This window comes from Lycorma delicatula, chromosome 4 (assembly GCF_047948215.1).
Source record: "Lycorma delicatula isolate Av1 chromosome 4, ASM4794821v1, whole genome shotgun sequence".
NCBI lineage: Eukaryota > Metazoa > Arthropoda > Insecta > Hemiptera > Fulgoridae > Lycorma > Lycorma delicatula.
In genome coordinates, this window is record NC_134458.1 from 58932351 (window position 1) to 58952560 (window position 20210).

General features: G+C 29.8%; 1 protein-coding gene across 4 annotated transcripts in view; it reads left to right on the forward strand.

Moving 5' to 3' along the window:
- LOC142323434 (epidermal growth factor receptor kinase substrate 8-like) overlaps window positions 1-20210 on the forward strand; it is an 81383-nt gene that overhangs the window by 24107 nt on the left and 37066 nt on the right. For all 4 annotated transcript variants that reach the window (XM_075363044.1, XM_075363041.1, XM_075363042.1 and 1 more), the window contains 6 exons: window positions 9346-9538; window positions 10245-10365; window positions 14058-14296; window positions 16173-16335; window positions 18343-18524; window positions 19005-19266. In XM_075363044.1, coding sequence (XP_075219159.1) covers window positions 9346-9538; window positions 10245-10365; window positions 14058-14296; window positions 16173-16335; window positions 18343-18524; window positions 19005-19266 — 1160 coding nt within the window. The remainder of the gene's footprint in view (window positions 1-9345; window positions 9539-10244; window positions 10366-14057; window positions 14297-16172; window positions 16336-18342; window positions 18525-19004; window positions 19267-20210) is intronic.

Consider the following 20210-nt stretch of genomic DNA (forward strand, 5'->3'; position numbering starts at 1 on the left):
TATAATATAACAAATATGAGACATCTTCCGGGTGTAACATTTGTCTGCAGGATAGAATGCATTGATTTTTATGGGGTAATACTGTATTTTCAATGTATTTTATTTACATTTGTAATTTCTAATTCATTATGAGAAGTGTTATTTCTTAAAGTTTATTAAATATGAAAAAAATTTCAAGTAATTTTATAAATGAAAGGATTATATTTTTAATTTAAAGCTACACTTAAAAAGGATTATTTGATGAATATACAACAGTCAACAAATGCATTCTAGTAGAAACGGTTGTGAACCGTTTACATTTTTTAGTATACTTCTTATTTCTTTTATATGTGTGATGTCTGAAATGGAATGCACACTAGAATGTAATGAGAGAACAAAATGTAGCATAAAGCGAAAGGTATTGCCAGCTTGTAGTTTAATTCCCCTACCTTAACATTCCAAAACTTGTTGATCCATGCCCTCTCATTTTCTGTCAGTTGTCATTGTTAAGGAAACTATTATGCTTACTATGTTAGTGCATCAAAAACAGCATGCAATGATTAAGATTTTGACAGTGAAACAAGTGAATGCTAGTGACATTCATCATGTATAATGATGATACTCTTGGTCGAAGTACTGTGAGAAGGTTGGTGATAAAATGCTTCAGAAGCTGGTAAAGCAAGTACTGAGGATAAATGTCACAGTGGTCAACCAGTTGTTGGGACTGATGAGAAGCACCAAAAGAAAGTGGAAACACCTTCTTTTGTCACTAGTAAAACTCATGCTAAATCACCTTAGGAGATGTGTATGTCATGTTCAACAATCCATTCGATAATTCTGCAACATGATAGTGCTCAGTCACACTCTCACTTGCAACCACTGAGGCACTTGTGAAGTTAATTTGAAACTATTCTGCACCTTTCATACTCACCACATTTGGCATCCTGTTATTTTTACTTCTTTCCACAAATTAAAGAGAGATATTAAGGGTCTTCATTTCACTATGTGTTATGAACTGAAGGGTGCAGTGAGAGCATGGGTCAAGGAAAGCGCCTGCATTCTTCATTGATGGAATAAGAAAACTGGTGCACAGTTGGGAGAAATAAGTAGTTATAAATTGTGATTTATGTGGAAAAATAAATATAAGAGGTAGTAGTAAATAAATTGCACTTTTATGCCTTATTTGTTTCATTGGACTATCTATTCTCATTTACAAGTTATGAGTGATTGTGCATTATATTTCAGCCGCTCCTCATAATTCCATTAAAATTTCTAGCCATAAATCTTTTTTTAATTTTCTCGAAAACAATTTTTTTGTGCCAAATATTATAGTTTCACTATAATATTTGGTACATGTATACAGTATTTATGTATTAAAAATCAGTCAATAGAGTTAGAACATTACATCATTAAGGATGCTTTAATAAACAAGTGCATAAAACTTTAAAAATCAACCCACAAAGGGACTGCCTTTAATTACATAGTTTTTCAGTCTTGTCCAGGAACAAGTATAACTCTGTTCTTATGTAAGTAAACTATTTCATTAAATATGGAGGCTATTTGAAAAGTAACTTATGATTCTTTATAAAAAAAAAACAAATTGATAAAAAAATCAATTTATTGTATATATATATCTCTTAGCTACTTTTCTACATAACTGCCATCAAAATTAAGGCACTTGCCGTATCTGTAAATAAGTTTTTGGATACCCTCATCATAAAACTGCCACCTGTGAATTAAGCCAGGTCATATTGTTTTTCAGCTCCTTGTCATTTTCAAAACGCTGTTGTTAACCATTTCTTCATTTTTGGGAAAAGGTAATAATCACTGGGAGCCAAATTAGGGCTGTGTGTAGGATGGTTAAACAACCCATTTCCAACTGTCGATTTGATGGTGAGTGTGTACTGCAGTATACGGATGAATGTTGTCATGAAGAAAAATGATGCCTTAACTCAGCATGCCGTGTTGTTTGTTTTGTATGGCCCTTCTCAATTTTTTCAAAGTTTCACAGTAAGTTTCAGTGTTATTGTTGTGCCCTTTTTTCATAAAATCAACCAAGATCACACTTTTATGGTTACAAAAAACCAATGCCATCAGTTTTTTTGAAGAAAGTGTTTGATGGGCCGTTATGGGTTTTCAAGGAGAACTGGTATGCCCCTACTGCATTGATGGAACTTTTGTTTCCATGTTAACAAATTTAACCCATGTCTCATTGCCTGTTACGAGTGGTCAAAGAATTCATCCTTCTCATTATATTAACTGAGAAGGAAAGTTAGCACTGACTCCATCCTCTTTTTTATGTGTTCATCAGGAAGAAGATTAGGTAACCAGCAATCACAAAATTATGGAAGCCTAGCCTACTGGTTACAATTTCATACAGCATTGTTTGCGTTATGCGAGGAAAAAATTCAGTTAATTCTGTTATTGTGAATCGACGATTTTCTCAAATTTTTGCATTGACACTTGCAACAAATCAATCTGTGACAATTGAGGGTTGACCACCTCTTCCATTGTTGTGAATGTTTGTTTGACCTTCCCAAAACATATGGCACCATTGTCTTACCGCATTGTCACTCATGATATTCCTTCCATATATTGCACAAAGTTCATGGTGAATTTCAGCAGCTGACAAGATTTTTGTGTGAAGGAAGCTGATGACGGCACACACTGCACAGTTGGCGGGATTTTCTATGACAGCAACCATTTTGAATGAGAGTTTTACAGAAACAAACAAGCGAGTGATATTTCCAATAACACTACTAGAATCGCACTAAACCGGTAGCAAAGATAGAATTGCTATTCCCACTCCTTCCTGCAATACTGTGGACCAGAAGTTAATTTCCAGAAGTATACTTATAATGTTTATTATTTATATAGCTTTTAATGAAGCATTGTAAACTAGAAATTCCTATACCATCAACGTATTTTAAAAAAATGAGGTTCCTAATTTGGTGTAATTTCCACACTTTTGTTAAATGATTGAAACTTCCAAGAATAATTCGGAAAATGGTTTTATATGTAAACACAAATTTTTTTCAATCGTGTGGTTTTTAAATTATAACTTTAAAAATGAATTTTTAGTGATTACTACTATAGTTTTATATATTAATATGAGTCAGGATAACTTGTATTTCCTGATAACACATCAGCCTGAGGTGGTTTAATATATAACCATAGATGCAAAACTAATTCCCCTCATAGCTCCACAGTTGACAGTTCCTACCAAACCCATAAACACTGATTAAGCTTTAATTACACTGTTTCTGCATATGCAACTTTGATCCATCGGTTGTAAGTTCATAATCCACAGACCACACCAGAGTAAGAAAAATCAAGGAAAAGGAAGGTTGGTGAGAACAACCTACGGTCTTCATTAATATTTTTCATATATCGTATGGAAAGAAGAAACTGTCAACATTTCTTTCTTCTCTAAAAGTATATGCCTCAACAAAACTATTCAGTTTTTTTTAGAATTCATTTTCTTGAAAAAATTTGCAGTTAAAACGATTACGTTTTCATCATCCCGGTATTATACAGTATCAGCTGTAAAATTATTTGTCTACCATTTAAAATTTTGTCTTGTCATTTAAAAAATTTTTCTGTTACTACAAATCACCTTTTCAGATATTTTTTTATATATTTATTTATCTTCATAACAAATTAAGATTGTTTGTGATTAATCTTGTGTTAAAATTCAAACTTTAAATTTATTATAATTAGATTCACTGATAAAGTTTTTAATTATTAATTTACTTTAATTAGAATATTTTAATATACTTTATTAGACGATATTTTATTTCAGCTTAATAAGATTTGAAATATTTTCATTCTTTATAATAAAAGATCGGTAACAAAGTAATTACTGTTAATTATTTTTTTAATATTACTGTGTATGATTAATGTAACTCGGTGAATGTAGGGAAATGAAGTGAGTGGCTTGTAGCACGTATACGTACTTAAACTTTCACTCTTTTGATTTGGCCTCATTCCCTATAATGAATGTTGATGCTGAAGCACTGTTGATTGCAGCTCACACTTTTCTAACTCACTTTTAACTTTCTAACACAGTCAAAACACTTGATCAGCACTGTTCTAAATTATCTAGTTCATTTCAGTTCACATCTGACATACAGTCTGAATATTTCTTAAGAGAATAGTGTTTGTATAAATATTCCATAATTGTTATATATCTTCATTATTTTGTTATTGTTTGCTTAGTTAGTGAATGTGCAGTGTACATTTTTAAATGTTTGAAAAGTTTATTTGTTTCTCATTTTTAGTAATTGTCTTATGAAGATTATTTATTTAAATTTTATGTTTCTAACTAAATTTTACAACTATGTGGAAGATGACTGATTTTTAATTGTGTTACTTGATTTTTTGACCTGGTTGATCTGTATTCAAATTTTACTATCAGATAATTATTATTATTTTATGTTAATCTTATGTAACTGAAATTCTATCAAATTGTGTATTTTAATTTTAAAATATTACTAAAATGCGAGAAATGGCTGTAAGGAGATGGCAGATAGATTTAATTTGTGGGTTGGAACCTACTGTTGTAAAAAATAAACATAACCAAGTATGCTGGTATAGACTTGGTAAGATTAAATTTTGGTCACTTTGTGTAATATACGAGTAGAACAGATATTTAATTATTGTATTATATATACACACATCAATATATATATGTGTAAATGCATACACACTTACACATAATCCATGTATTTATTTGATAGATGTCCAGGTAAAGATAATATCTTTCTTCCATTAGGAGGTTTAAATAATTCATGAGATTTAAACTTTTTTTTTTTTTTTAAACTGATGCTAGTGTCAAAAATGTTATATATTTTTAATTGAGTTTGATTAAAAATTAGTTAAATATAAAATTTCTGCTAGACATAAAAATTGGTAAAATTTGAATATATAGTTGTAATTTTTAAAAGCAGAATACCATTACAGCCAAATACAATTAGATAAACACAAGTATACAAAAAAACATAGTGTGTTTGGTTGCTCGGTCATTAAAAGCTGTTTTAAAACTTAAAATTATTGCTTTAAAACTTTTTAATGTACACCTAATGGAGTTTCTTTTAAATTCTGAAGAAAAACTATACCACGGCTTATGGAGGAATATTCAATAAGATATATTTTGAAATTCAAAATCCTAAATTCATAAAATTCCTACATCATACGTATAAGTTTTTATTTATGTTTTTGTTATGAATGTGGCTGTTTATATATTTTTTATAATGATTCTGCTTTATAAATATTATCAGTTAAAAGATATTTACCTATTTTGTATGTTACGTCTTCACATCTATTTATCTTGAAAATGCGATGAAAAAGCGTAAAGTAATGTTTATAACACAATGTTAACATTTTCATAATACAACTAAAACATTATTAAAGTACTGGGTTATATATTTGTATTATAAATATATACATAGTAATTAAAAATGTACTGATAAAATTCAAAATTAAGAACTAGTTAAATAAAACTGTAAAGAATAATAATTTTAAAAAGTATTAGAAAATGGTGTTATATTTAATAAAAATTCAAATTGTACAACTGAAAATAAACGTTATGCAGCATTAGATTTATGTTTCAAAGACTAAATTAAAAAAAAAAAATTGTAAACCAGAAAAAAATTCCATACAGAAATAAATTTATAATGTGACATTAAAAGTACCTTTTAAAAGCACATGCTGTAAACGTGTACAATAATTAAAAAATATACAGCATAAAATTTTTCAAATTGTGTTTACATTTACATAGGAATGACAGTTAATTAAAAAAAAAGATCTTACTTGCCTGGAAAATGAACCAAATTTATATGAGGTTGGTAAAGGTTTAATGAAAGTCATAACATATGTATGATGTTAAAATTCTGTGCCTAAAATATGTAAATAAGAGTGTATATATATATATATATCTGAGAAAATCCTTTTACATTAAAAAATAAAAATTATAAAAACTTATTCAATGAATGAGGTAATAAATGTTGATGAGATGATTATTCAAGAATATATTTTAAATTAATAAAATCTGAAGTTTAACAAACAGTAGCCTGTTATCTAATTAGATAGAGGGTAGTTGCATAACTATCAGAATATTGTAGACGGAACTTGTTTTTATATGAAAATTGAATTGAACAATTTTAATACATGACACACAACAAAATAGTTGTTAAAAGTTTTAAAGAATCAATTTAATTTACTTTTTATTAGATTTTTATAACTTAAAACCCACCGGGTTGGTCTAGTGGTTAACGCGTCTTCCTAAATCAGCTGATTTGGAAGTCGAGAGTTACAGCGTTCAAATCCTAGTAAAGCCAGTTATTTTTACACGGATTTGAATACTAGATCGTGGATACCGGTGTTCTTTGGTGGTTGGGTTTCAATTAACCACACATCTCTGGAATGGTCGAACTGAGAATGTACAAGACTACACTTCATTTACACTCATACATATCATCCTCTGAAGAATTATCTAAACGTTACCGGAGGCTAAACAGAAAAGAAAGATTTTTATAACTTAATAATAATATTAGCATTGAAACATGTTTTTGAAGTGTGAATCAAAAATAAGATAAAATTGATTTTCACTAAATACATTGCATACAAAAAGGGTTTTTTCTTTATTATTAACCATTTTTATAAATGTTCTGTGATTCTTCTTGTGACTTCTTTCCTTTTGTTTAACAATGTATTTCGGGAACAAATATCCATTCCAACTTCAGTGTGGTTATATTAGTCCTTTATTGTTAGTTGTAGTGATTAAGGTAGAATATTATTTTTTTTAATTTAAATAAATAATGTATATATACTTCAGTATATTTTATTATTGGTATACATGTATATCAGTATAAATAAGTATTAATAAATTAATCATAAATGCAGTAATAAAACGGAATTCTCCATGAGAGAGGAATCTTAGTCCCTAGAGTTTCTTCAGTCTTGATGTTAAATTTAATCTACATTCTAAATTTAAAAAAAAATTGATTTTCAAATATTATTTTTAAGCTGGTTGTGCCCTGGCGTAGTATACATTATTGTAAAAGTGTTGTCAGTTTTTAGTTTTCCTTTTTGTAGTTGATCTCAAATAGTCTTTATATATAGGCAGGCCTATGGGATTGTAAAATTGATGAAATTATTAGGGTTATTAAAATATAAAAACAAATTTTAAAAATGGCGTTGTGGTTATTAACATACTTTTTATATTTTTCAATTAATGAAACTGTATAGAAGGTACTTTTCTGATCGCCAATGTAATTTTAATGTGATTATTTCGTTTGAAATATGTTATAAGTTTGAGATGATTCAAATGTTCTAGATGTATGTTATCATATCATCCTCTAACAGATAAAACTAAAAAATCTTTCACTTCGTACCTGTTTTGAATAAATAATAATTTAAGGTCACTACTTCTCATTGTTTATTTACATTAACATTCTATTTTATGTATATTATTGTTTTCAGTATATTATGCTTTTGTTATTTTTGACCTAACATTATCGCTTGTTTTGCTAATACTCACCCTTATTTGTGCATCTTTTAACTGTGTTTAAAATAAATGTTCTTATTAGTTTGCTTACTGTTATGGTTTTAAATTTTACATTATTGCTTATAATTTTATGTATTAAATCTATCAGTGAAACATTGTAAGATCCACTGATTACTATTTAAATTTGAATTAGTGTTAGATATTAATTTTTTGGTCACAGTCACCTGTTGACTGGTCAAAGCACTTTCTATTCTTCACTGTTAAATCTTTGATTTTGGATGGCCTTCATTTCTTTGCATATTTTAAATTTTGTCTTACCTTAATGTTTTTCATTCATGTCCACTTATCCGGATGTTGTAAGATGTGACACATTAACTTAATTCTTCATTTTATAATGCTTTATCAATGACTGTGTTACTTTTTCTAGTTTGTTTTTATAATTTTGCGTTTCTTTCAGATCTGATTTTTCGCTCTATTACATCATCTATTAACATTAACTCATAGCTTTTTTTTTTACGTATTTGTACTGTGGTAGTACCATTAAAGCTTGGTTTAACCATTTCATAATAATACTCGCTTTTGTATAACAGTAATAGTTAACTGCATATAGATTGTTACTAGAAAGAGTTTAAATTTGATATTTTTCCTGTTGTTTTCATCCAGCAAATTTGAAAAATTTGTACTGTTTTTGTAAAGGTACGAAAAATTTGGAATGTACTGTTGGTTTTTTCTGCTGAAACAGGTCAACCAAATACTGGATAAGCAGATGTTCTGTACTTTCTGCCTATCTTATAGTCTAAAAATTTTGCTATGATTTGTTGTTATATAGATGTAAAAAAAATATTTCAGTGAGTAATTTGATGGGATTGAAAAAAATGATTCTGATAAATTAGCAGTTACAAGAAATTGAATTCAATAAAATTCAGTGTTGAATTTTTGCTTAAGTAGCATGCATATTTACCATTAAATTATTAGTAGATTACTATTATTATTTTTAGAAGATTAAACACTAAAGGAATATAGATAGTTAGGTATGCAAAGTAATTGTGTTATTGATTACTAAATAGTCATCAATACAAAGTTTAATAAAAATAGAAATGTTTTTATCATCTTATTTTGTTTTAATTATTATTATACAAATCAAGATACAAAAAACTTTATTGTTGTTTAATGCTATCGTGCTGTTAAATGCCAAAGTTTTATTTATTTATTTTTTATGTTCAATATATTAAAAAATTTACTGACCATCAACATTCATCACAAAAGAAAAAAATATATTTTTCCCAAGTAATATATAAATCTAGCACACTGATAAATATGGAATAATTCTGTTTGAAAAAACACTGTAAAGCAAACCTGCCAAAAAGAAGGTATAATTAAAAAGTAGTTGTAAGGGAATGCAAGGCATGCAGGAGTGAGGCAGGAAAAAGCCACACTTTTAATAGATAAATTACAAAAGTATATAAAACTCATTCCAGCGGCTAGTTTAGTATTTTATATAGTGTGATTTTGAAAGATAATATCTGTTTTGTGTTGCATTCAGATATTTATAAATATGGTTACTCTTAATTTGATTTTTGTGAACCTTACTACAGTTTTGTTTTTACTGCCTCAGGACCAGTTGGTTTTGGAAGGATGAGACCTATACCTCATATATACATCAACATTATACATATTATTATAACAAAGAAAGTAGCAGGTTGTATTAAAACATCTCTGCTGCTAAGTAGAAGATTACATATTTTTGTATTGGTAATTTCTGTTTTTGTTAATTAAAAAAGATTTAAAAATATGTATAAAACTGTAAATTTTTGTGTAGAAATTTTGTTAATATTGCTTTGGATTTTTGTTTCCTTAAGAACCCGATGCACGAGGCGGAAGTGACATAGGCATTGTTGGAGGTCATCGAGATGATGAAACAAGTTCAACATCAAGTGAAAAGTATGAACGTGATGTGACAATTTTGAATCATTGTTTTGATGATATTGAAAAATTCATTGCACGTTTACAACATGCAGTAGCTGCATCACGTGAACTGGAGCGAAGACGAAGGTGATGTTACATATTAATTTTTTTTTTTGTCTTCAGTCATTTGACTGGTTTGATGCAGCTCTCCAAGATTTTTGGTTACAATATCTTGGCAGGCCACATAACTGATATACTCAAATCACATAATTAAAAGGTCATTCACTAACTGTCTTCATAAATGAGTTCTCAAATTTTTCTACATTTTACAGAGTGATCACCCTGATTGACCATCATCTTAAATTTACGTTCTACTGGCCTTTACACACACTTGCTGCAGGAAAACCTAAGTTAGACTTAAAGAAACTCTTTGAAAGTCTGACGAACCATTCCAAGTGGCTTTTTAGTTTGTTTCTGAGGTTTATGCTCAGTTGATGTAACCATGATACAAAGAAAGTTATAAAATCACATATACTGACTAACACATGACCACAGTATGATGTAAATCAGCAGACTGACTGAACAAGGTCGGGAGTAATAACTTGTAATTTTTCATGAGACTTTGTCATAAACTACAGCCACTGCAAATACAGTTTGGGAACTTTGTGGTACTATTCATATAATACAAAGTTCCACCATCAAATGGGCATAAACAATATGTTTTTATTATGTTAGATTTGGATTGCTTGTTTACTACCAATCTGTGATTTTTTTTACTTAAATAAATTTATTTTGTTAATATGATATGAACTTTTAACACTGAAATAAATGGGTGCCTTGAATTTTATTTCAGGAACAGAAAATCGAAGAAGAAGGATATGGGTGATGGAATGCTGACAATGAGAGCTAAACCTCCTCCAGAATCAGAATTCATTGATATATTCCAAAAGTTTAAACTCTCATTTATATTGCTGGTAAAAGAATTTCATTGATTGTGAATTCTAATTATTTAAGATTAAACAGAAAATTCTTACTGTTTTTAAGATCTAGTCTTCATGTCTGTCAAGTTAAATAATAACAACTTAAGTATTTTTTTTTTACAGTTGATTGTTTTAATACAATATAAAAATAATTATTTTATTATCAATTTCCTCTGTAAAACTGTTTTAAATGGTGTGTAGTATGCATTTTTAAATGCTAGTTACTTAAATTTATTGAGTATTTTTATATTGTGCTACAATGTTATACTCATCCATTTACTTCACCTCAAGTTACGAAAATGCTTCTTTTATCTGCACTACTTTTCACTGTCACTATAATAAAGTAATCTTTATTAAATCTAACACTTAACGTAATGTTAATTGTAACAGCACAGAGAAAAAATCAATTATTTCTTCGTAAAGCAAATGTATCGGCAAGTGGTATATATAAAAATTTAGATTTTCTTTAGTCCCTTAATAATTAACACGTTTTGTATTTAATATATATAATTTTGTATTTAATTTTTAAACACACCAAAACTGATCTTGTATTGTTTACATTTCTGCTAAATTTTTTGACAGTTACGTATCTCTATATCAATGCTTTATAATGCTGCATTAGGTATTATCAATTTTTAAATAGATTAAACTTTCCCAATTACGAAACATCTTCTGATTCTTAGACCATCTTTAGTATACAGGATGTTTCACTTTAATCACCCCAGGCGATTTTTGTGTAAACTACTCCAATACAAAAAAATTACCTAAACAAAAGTTACTCAGATTGGAGGGCTGACACCTCATGGTGACCTTGACCTTCTTTCAAGGTAACACTTTTTTCAAATAGAATGACCTATTTTTGACTCCACCATCAGATATGATATGAACTTATACTACCCCTTAAAACCTACACAATCATAAAAGAGCAGAAAACTTACATTGGAATATGTGGTCACCTATATTACCTTGGAACTTTGAAGGTCATACAGCTAACCATCAGAGATAGTGTTATACAGGTGCTGGATTCTTTTCACAGATATTTACAGTCACTGGTTTCTAAGTTGTGAGAAGAAGATTGCTATCTGGTACTGTCCCATATAACACTATCTCTGATGGTTAGCAATGTGACCTTCAAAAAAGTCCAAGGTCATATCTGTAACATATTCCAACGAATATATTTTACATATTCCAATGTAAAATTTTCTTTATTTTCATTGGTGGGGTCAAAAATAGGTCATTCCATTTGAAAAAATATGTTACCTTGAAATAGGTCAAGGTCAAATCTGAGGTGTCCCCCTTCAATCTGAGTAACTTTTGTGTTGTGTGTAGTTTATGAGAAAATCTCCTAGGGTGATTAAAATGAAATGCCTGTATATACTGTAATTATGTGGCAGTATAATACTGTTTTTACATTTTAAAGCTAAATGATGTAGCAATGACTGATCCAGAAGTTATTAAAATTTGAAGGATCAAAAGACATCTCTTAGTGTGTTCTCATTTGTTCTCAAAGTTTAACAAGTTCTCAAAGATCATATGTTAATATTGATATTGATAATCATGGCGGATACTAAATTTTATTAAAAAAATTTGTCTATGTAACAATAAGAATATATGGTAAAAAATTGGTACGAAAGAAACTAATTTTGCAAAAATATTCTTTAAGAAGAATTAATGATAATATATTTTGTTACGTAATAGTGTTTTAGTTGTTTTATATTAATCTTTACTTTTTTTCTTTAAAGAAATTGTGTTCTGATCTTTCTACTTGAAAGAAAGTTTAATTATAAAATTTCAGTTGGTATCTTTCTTAAATTTAGAAATTATGAGTTATATTGGCTATATTTTATGTAAAATTGTTATTACAATTATGTATACTAATTAAATTTCTATTCACCTTTCATTTTAAATAAGGTTAATGATAAAATGTCATGCTTCAGTGTTTGAGGATAGTAATGTGTTGTGATTGTATTTAGTTTCATACAGTTGAAATTAATTAATTTATTTGGAAATTGTTAGCTTGTTATTTTAGTTAGATGAAGCACTTGCTGTTACATGCTAATAGACATTCTTTACATTTTCCTATTGTTTTTTGTGTAATCCCTCCGGGTTATGATAATTTTATATGCTAAAACCTTTTAGAAATAGAGTAGTTGTTTTTTTTGAAAACTTCAGTTTAAAAATTTTACGTAAGATATATATGTTTTAATAATTGACTTTTTATGGATTCATACTTTTAAATTCAGACCCTGGTACAAACTGAATAAATGGTACTCCATATTTACAAAAAATATTAATTTATTGAGAGCAGAGTTATAGCCTTTCTTTTTTCTGTTTAGCCTCCGGTACTTACCATTCAGATAATACTTTAGAAGATGATATGTATGAGTGTAAATGAAGTGTAATCTTGTACAGTCTCAGTTCGACTATTCCTGAGATGTGTGCTTAATTGAAACCCAACCACCAAAGAACACTGGTATCCATGATCTAGTATTCAGATCTGTGTAAAAATGACTGACTACTAGGACTTGAACGCTGGAACTCTCGACTTCCAAATCATCTGATTTGGGAAGAAACGTTCACCACTAGACCAACCCAGTGGGTTGATTTATTGAGAGCAGCCCATCATCAATGTTGTCACTCATGCCAGACCATATTAATTTAATTCAATATTTCTTTTTTTATGCTCACTCTTAAAAAAAATCAAACTGGAACATACTGGAAGTACAATAACAAAAAATCATTAATTGAAGTTTGATCATTTGAGTACATATATCATTTTCTTCTGACTTTGTCCAGAAAGTCAGGTTTAGGAAGATAATTCAGTTAAAAATTCAGCAAAGCTTCTGCCAGTTAAGGGTAAATGAAACTGACAATAGGTTTAAAAACTTGTTTGATTGTGTTTTCCTTTTGTTTGATTCTACTTGTAAACATTTTTCTCATTTGTCTGCCTGATCCAGTTATGGTTGTACACAGTGTGCCATACTTGCTACCGTATTAATGTTAGTAATTCACCATCTTACACCGTGTGTCCAGCTTGTTGTCTTATTTACCAATTCTTTTTTTATTTTGCGTTGTTGCTTATGATATTAGTTATTTTTACATTGCCGTTTCCATTATTGAGTTTTCATTTATTTTGTTACCTGTTGGCTGCTCACTGGAACTATATTTCACTACTTATTTGATATTTATTCTCAGATCAAAGTGTATTTAGCTGTTCTTGTTTACAATACCTTAGACATGATTGGCTTTAATTATAAAAGCTCTCTAAACATGTAAGGAGGGTAATTATATTATATTTGTGGAGTATTTTTATGATATAATATTACAGAGGGAGAAATCTAATCAACTTGTTAAAGCATAAATGAAATTATAGTTGAGTGATGTAATATATGTATTGTTATTTTTTGTATTTATTTTTTTTTAAATGTATTATATCAGGTAACTGAAAAAAATTAATTATTATTTTAAAAATGTTAATCTTGTCAAATAAATTTGTTTCTAATGATTTCAGTTAGACTGAAAAAGATGTAACTGCTTTTTATAATTTTCTATTAGTGTTTTATCAGATTGACTACAGATAAAAGTTATCAAATGATTTAACTCCAATTATTCCAACAGTTTACTTGTTAACCTTTATTTAACTTTATCATTTATTTGTTAGTAACATATATTATGTTTTGTTTCAGGCTAAATTAAAACATCATATTCATGATCCAAATGCCCCAGAGCTGATACACTTCTTGTTTACACCACTTGCATTAATAGTTGATGCTTCCCATGATACACATTATTTACCACTAAATCTTCCTGCCAAAGTTGTTTGCCCTCTGTTAACACAGGAGGCTATTAATCTGCTTATTAACTGTGTTACTAGCAAGGAAACAGAGTTATGGCATTCTTTAGGAGATGCTTGGTTGGTACCAAGGTAAGCTACTTGATTATTTCATAGGTAGTAATTTTACTAAAGTGTAAATTTGATTAATTTGGAGATTATGATATACAATATTCAGAGTTGGTTGTTATAAGAAATCTGAAGTTAATTTTTTTAAGTAATGTAGTGTACAATCAGTGTTTCAGTTTCAGTTTCTCTGTTATTCCATCTGGTTGCTTTATCTCTTATTTAATTCTCGGAATACATCTTGTTATTTGCTCAGAGATTTGCATACACTATAAAAACTCATTGCGCACTACAGAAGTGCACTCTTACAACTGTCTGGACCAGTAACTATACAGTATATGGATCAAAAAATATATTCCTATTTCTGTCGGGGTATATCAGGTCATGTGGCACTCTGTGAAACTTTTTACAACACCTGTAGTTACTTCCCTACCACTAATTAGAATTATCTATTTTTTCAGGCAGTACCTGATCTGTATGCTGCTTCATATTTTACTTTGGTCAGTCTTAGATTGTAATCCGATTCTTACATGGGTCCATGAGTCAAAGAACAAACTTAAGTGCTTAATACCCATGGATATTGCAATTGTAAATAGAAGTTCAGCACATGCACATACACACACACACACACACACACACACACACACACACACACACACATACACACACACCATGACTGTCCAAGGGATGTGCAAATCAACCCTTTCTGCATTCAGTGGAGCTTAACATCTTTTATGGAGGCAGTCCTGGTCCAGTGCCCATTGTAGGTTCAGGCATGGCCATCACTACCATGATGCAATCATCCAGCTCGACCCTACATATTGTGTTCCAACAGTTCTGCTTAGCCAAGAATAACCAATCACCAGGACCTGACATGGTCTAGGACTACTAAGTGCATCATGAGCTCGGTCTGATTTGAGAGAGAGGCCACTTTCAACAAGTTAGCTGAGGATCAAGACAACCTGGGGAATGTAGGGCTTGTCTCCCAGATTTGAAAGTGCAACTTATCTGCTTGTTCTCAGTGATAACTATCTCCTCTATCCTTACAAGAATATCTTACATTTGTATTCTGTAGGGGTATACTCTACCCTTACTTCGATAGATGTTTCAATATTATTTCCGTACCTTAGGCCAGTCAGAACACCAGAAACTGTGGCTAGTGTTCGCATAGAGCATAGTCCACAAATTTTCACCTCTGTACAGGTCAAGCTGTGAATTAGCTCAGGACTGTAAAAGTTTATTGGTACATTTAGTTATATGTTGATTCTTGAAAGACTTATCTGGTCATCATGGAGTTTTTCTAAAACTGCATGCTTAAACATAACGAAAAACTTGTGAATTGCTGTTTTATTATTTTTATTGGTTTACCTATCCTTTCTCTCCCCCCTCACTCTCAATCTCTCTCTCTCTCTCTCTCTCTCTGTGTGTGTGTGTGTGTGTGTCTAATTTATTTCTATCTTTATAGTAAGTGTACTTCTTTTTATTTTCCTTTATTGTGATGTTTTAGTAACAAAAAGTAGCCTGAAAAAGCTAACAAACTTTCTCAAGGCCTTTGCCTTACTCCAGTTTTTTTTTATGCTAAAATGTTTTTTATAATTTACCTTTAGAAACTGTAAAATATAGTTAAATTAATGATTAGGTATTCTTATTAGTAATGTGTGAGTATTCTTGTAGTGCATAAAAGGTGAAATCTTTTCATGTTTTGACGTACACCAAGAGTGCTTGCTTGGATATACCTCTTGAAATTTCCATAATTTTTCTTACTATCTAGTGCTGTTTTTAGTCTTATTTATTGTTAGTATTTTGTTATGTCAGTGAATTCTATTCTTCATTATTTCATTTTTTATGTTTATCTGCATTGTAATATTTCAGAATTGTAATCGTAAATTACCTATATTTATAGAGAACAGTGGAAGGGGTATGTAGCTCCTTATCATCCGGTGTTTATGGATGGATGGTCTCCTGATTATCCAATATCAGAAGATAGAGATGTTGTTTTGGGTTCATCAGTGACTGCTGAAGTAAAAAGGACTAGAGAAGAGTCAAGGCCAGCTACTCAACATGAGGTATTTTTAAATTGATTTTGAATAGTGCTGCAAGATTTAATTGTTTTAATTTTTTTTTAGTAATTTGTCATTAAAAGAATTTTGAGAAATATGTATTTTATAGTTTTTATATATGTATACTTTTTTCAGTTGGTTAAGAAAGTTTCAGGGAAGGTAAATATAGCATATGGTAAAATGAGTTTTTTTATGGTAATGAAATCTAAATATGTTAATATCAATGCTGGCAGTTAGAAAGAATACTGTTAGAAAATTAAGAAAATGCTGATAGAAGGCAGCAGAACATAAGATTTACCGAATGGAGAAAAACTAGTTGATGTACAATATAAAGAAGTAAAAGTTGATGAGTTCAAAGAAATTTTACCGAAATAAGAATTTGATACTGCTCTGAATATTTTTAACAATAATTTAGCATTATGGGTAGATGATACTATGTTATGCTTAGTAAGAGCTGCTACAATTAAAGTAATTGAAATAAATGAATAAGAGAAATTGTATTTTTCAGTACATTATAATCCTTTTTATTGATGTAGACATAGCTTTCTAATTATATGAAAATCACTTGAAAGTTCTGTATTACATCAGAAAAATTACCATCCTTAAAACAGGGCTTAGTTCTTTAAGCATGCATTTGGTGAATCTGGATGTAACTCTTTAGACAGTGTACTCTTTATTTTAAAGCACTATAAGTGCAGTATAAAGCACTATTTATTATTAAGTGATATAAAAATTGTATGAGGCACAGTTCAAAAGTAAGTGCTGATAAGTTATAAATAGCGATTGGCAACATCGATCGGTTCGTGCATGTGCAATAGCTTTAAGTAGTCTGTGGGGCATGTAACTGCAACATTGCCATCATTTCAGTGTTGTTTACCTTTCCGAGATGGTGTATTAAAATTAGTGCAGTAATAACAAAAACCACCAATTGTGAAGTTAGATCAGTGATAAGATTTCTAAACACTAGAGGATGTAATGCTGCTAAATTCACCTACAGTTCTGTGAAACATATGGGCCTACCACAATGAGTGAAGGAAGAGCGAGGCATTGGTGCTGTGAGTTTAAAGGATGGAGGTTCAAATGTTCACTCTAATAATCTCGTTAAAATGTGTGAATGCAAAAGTGAGAGAAAATCATAGTTTTATGATTAGCAATTTTTGTCTAGAATCTCCAGAAGTTTTCAAGACAACATTGTTGGGAATTGTGACTGACAATCTAGGCTATTGTAAACTGTGTGTACGATGCATACCGGAAATGTTGATAAGTGCTAACAAAGATCACAAAATGACATCTGCGGGTGCTTTTCTTGACCGCTGCATCAATGCTAAAATGAAACAGCAATCTACATAGTGGCGTCACTCCAGTTTATCTAAATCAAAAAATTCAAACAAGCCCAGTCTCGAAGGAAAATCATGGCAACTATATTCTGGGACCAAAAGGGGTGTGCTTTTTTTTATTGATTTCATGGAACCTGGAACATACATCACATCACATATCCATTGTGAAACACTTTTTAAACTCCATCATGCCATTCAAAATTGACGACTGAGAATGCTGAGATCAGGAATTCTTCTTCTTCACAGTAAAGCACATCCGCACATAGCTGCATGCACAACAAACTATTCAAAAATTTTGATGGGAGATTTTTGATCATTCCCCTACAGTCCTGATCTCAATCACCCAGTGACTACCATCTCTTTTTATGCCTCAAAAACTGGCTTGTGTCTCAACGATTCAAAAAAGTGAAGATTTGAAAATCTTGGTGCAAAAGTGACTACAATTCCAGGTGGCGGAATTTTATGCAATGGGTTTGAAGAAGTTTGTTTCACGATATCAAAATTGTTTAGAATGAAATTGTCATTATGTAAAAAAATAAAGTAAATATGCAAGTATTTGAAACCATTAATAATTTTTTCATTTTTTCAACTGCTCTTATTTTGTTATCCATTAACCCTTACTTTTGAACCGCACCTCGTCAAAACCTGTAAAGATATATTGATTTTTTTTATCTAGAGTGAACATTACCATCGTGAGAGGGATCCTGAAGACTACAGTAGTGATTATTGGGATCCTCCTCCTGGAGACTATGATCCGCAAGAGTCTTCTCCAGCTGATCCTGCTGATCGTAGCCGTTATTATTCAGAAAATCGTAATTACAGCTCACACCAGGAACATCGATTTGGTAGAAATGATAGGTAAATATATATTCAAGTTTGTACATGCTAGTGGGTTATATTTAGTTTAGTATGAATATTGAAAATGTTTAATTCTTTATATGTATTCTATCAGTATTTATCGAAGTCTTTGTTGAATTATGTGTTTATATAATATAAATACCTAATCGTGTATTTTTTTAGCAGTAGCTTACTTCTTTTTATATCTTAGATGATTTTATTTAAAAATAAACTAATGACAAGATCTAATTCATTATTGCTATCTGTATTTAAAACTTTTTAAATTCTGTATTAATCACTAATATTGATGTATTACTGAGTGAGTGTTTTATTCCCAAATTAATAACATCTTTGTGGAGTATTTTATGTTATGTACATTTTTTATTCACCAGAATACAAATGCGTATACATATATTTTGTGTGTAGAAGCTATGTTAAAGGAATGTATTTGAAAATAGGAAAATTATGTTATCTTATTTTTTATTACTTTTTTTTTTTTAGGGAATATTCTCAAAGTCCTGGAGGGTCAGATACGGAATTCCCGACCACACCATCTCATATTGGACCTCCAAGTGCTCGTAGTGACATTTCTGCTGATTCAATTGAAAGAAACAGTGGTGCTAACAGTGAACGGTTTGAGCGAACTCAGGCTCGATGGTTAGAAGAACTACGATCTAGTGGTTCCAAGATTGTACAAGTCACATACCCTCGTACTGCAAACAATGACAAAGAGCTTACTGTAATTCGTGGTGAATTTCTAGAGGTGTGCATGTTACCTTTTTTCCATTTTCTAATGTACTTTAAATTAACTTTTTTTTATTGTAATTAAATTTTTATTTAATTACAGTTTTTGTTTGTTTTTTAATGTATTTTAATGATACAATTCAATACAGTAGATAAATTGTTTTAGTCAGCAGCAATTTACTGAAAATTTCATCTCAGTTATTTTAAGATGCATTTAGGATTAAATTATATGAAGTATATATAGTTTGACTATTTCTTGTTGGATAATAAATTTTGACTAGTTTTTTAAGAACTTAATGACTTTTCTGAATTATCTGATTGATACTTTTTACTGGCAATTATAAACATGTTCATAAATTAATTTCTGTATTTGCTTGAATCTAAGCCACAATTTTTCCTCATTTTAATATAAAAAAAATCAGGTACTGTTTAGATTCAACCTTTTTTCTGGACTAAAAAAATGTTTATTATAAATTTTTTTAAATCCTTTTAGTTTTTTGTTTTCCAATTCCTTAAGTATTGTATATTATTATGATTTAACATTAAAAAAATTAATAGATTTTTTCATTGAAAATTGCTAGTTTTAACTTATTTTCTTAGTCGGGTAGTTTTTCAAGGTGCTATATGAATCATTAGTGCAACGGACAATCCTTTCACTTTGTTTAGAGGTTAATAATGATTTAGTTTTTAATAATGAGCTGAAAGATACAATTGCCTATGGTAAACTTTGGTAGATATTAATCTTATAACTTGATTGTGTGTACTTACCTATCTAATAACAGGAAGATCTCCTCAAGTTGATGATTAAGTTATTCGATTTATGAAATGTGCTTGCTCTAAAGCATTGCCACTAACAATACAAATGTTACTAACGATATGCCGTGTAATTAGACAGTAAGTTTAAAGGTTGAAAAAGAAGTTAAGATAGTTTGTACTGGATATGAAAAGTGTGTCACTGTAATG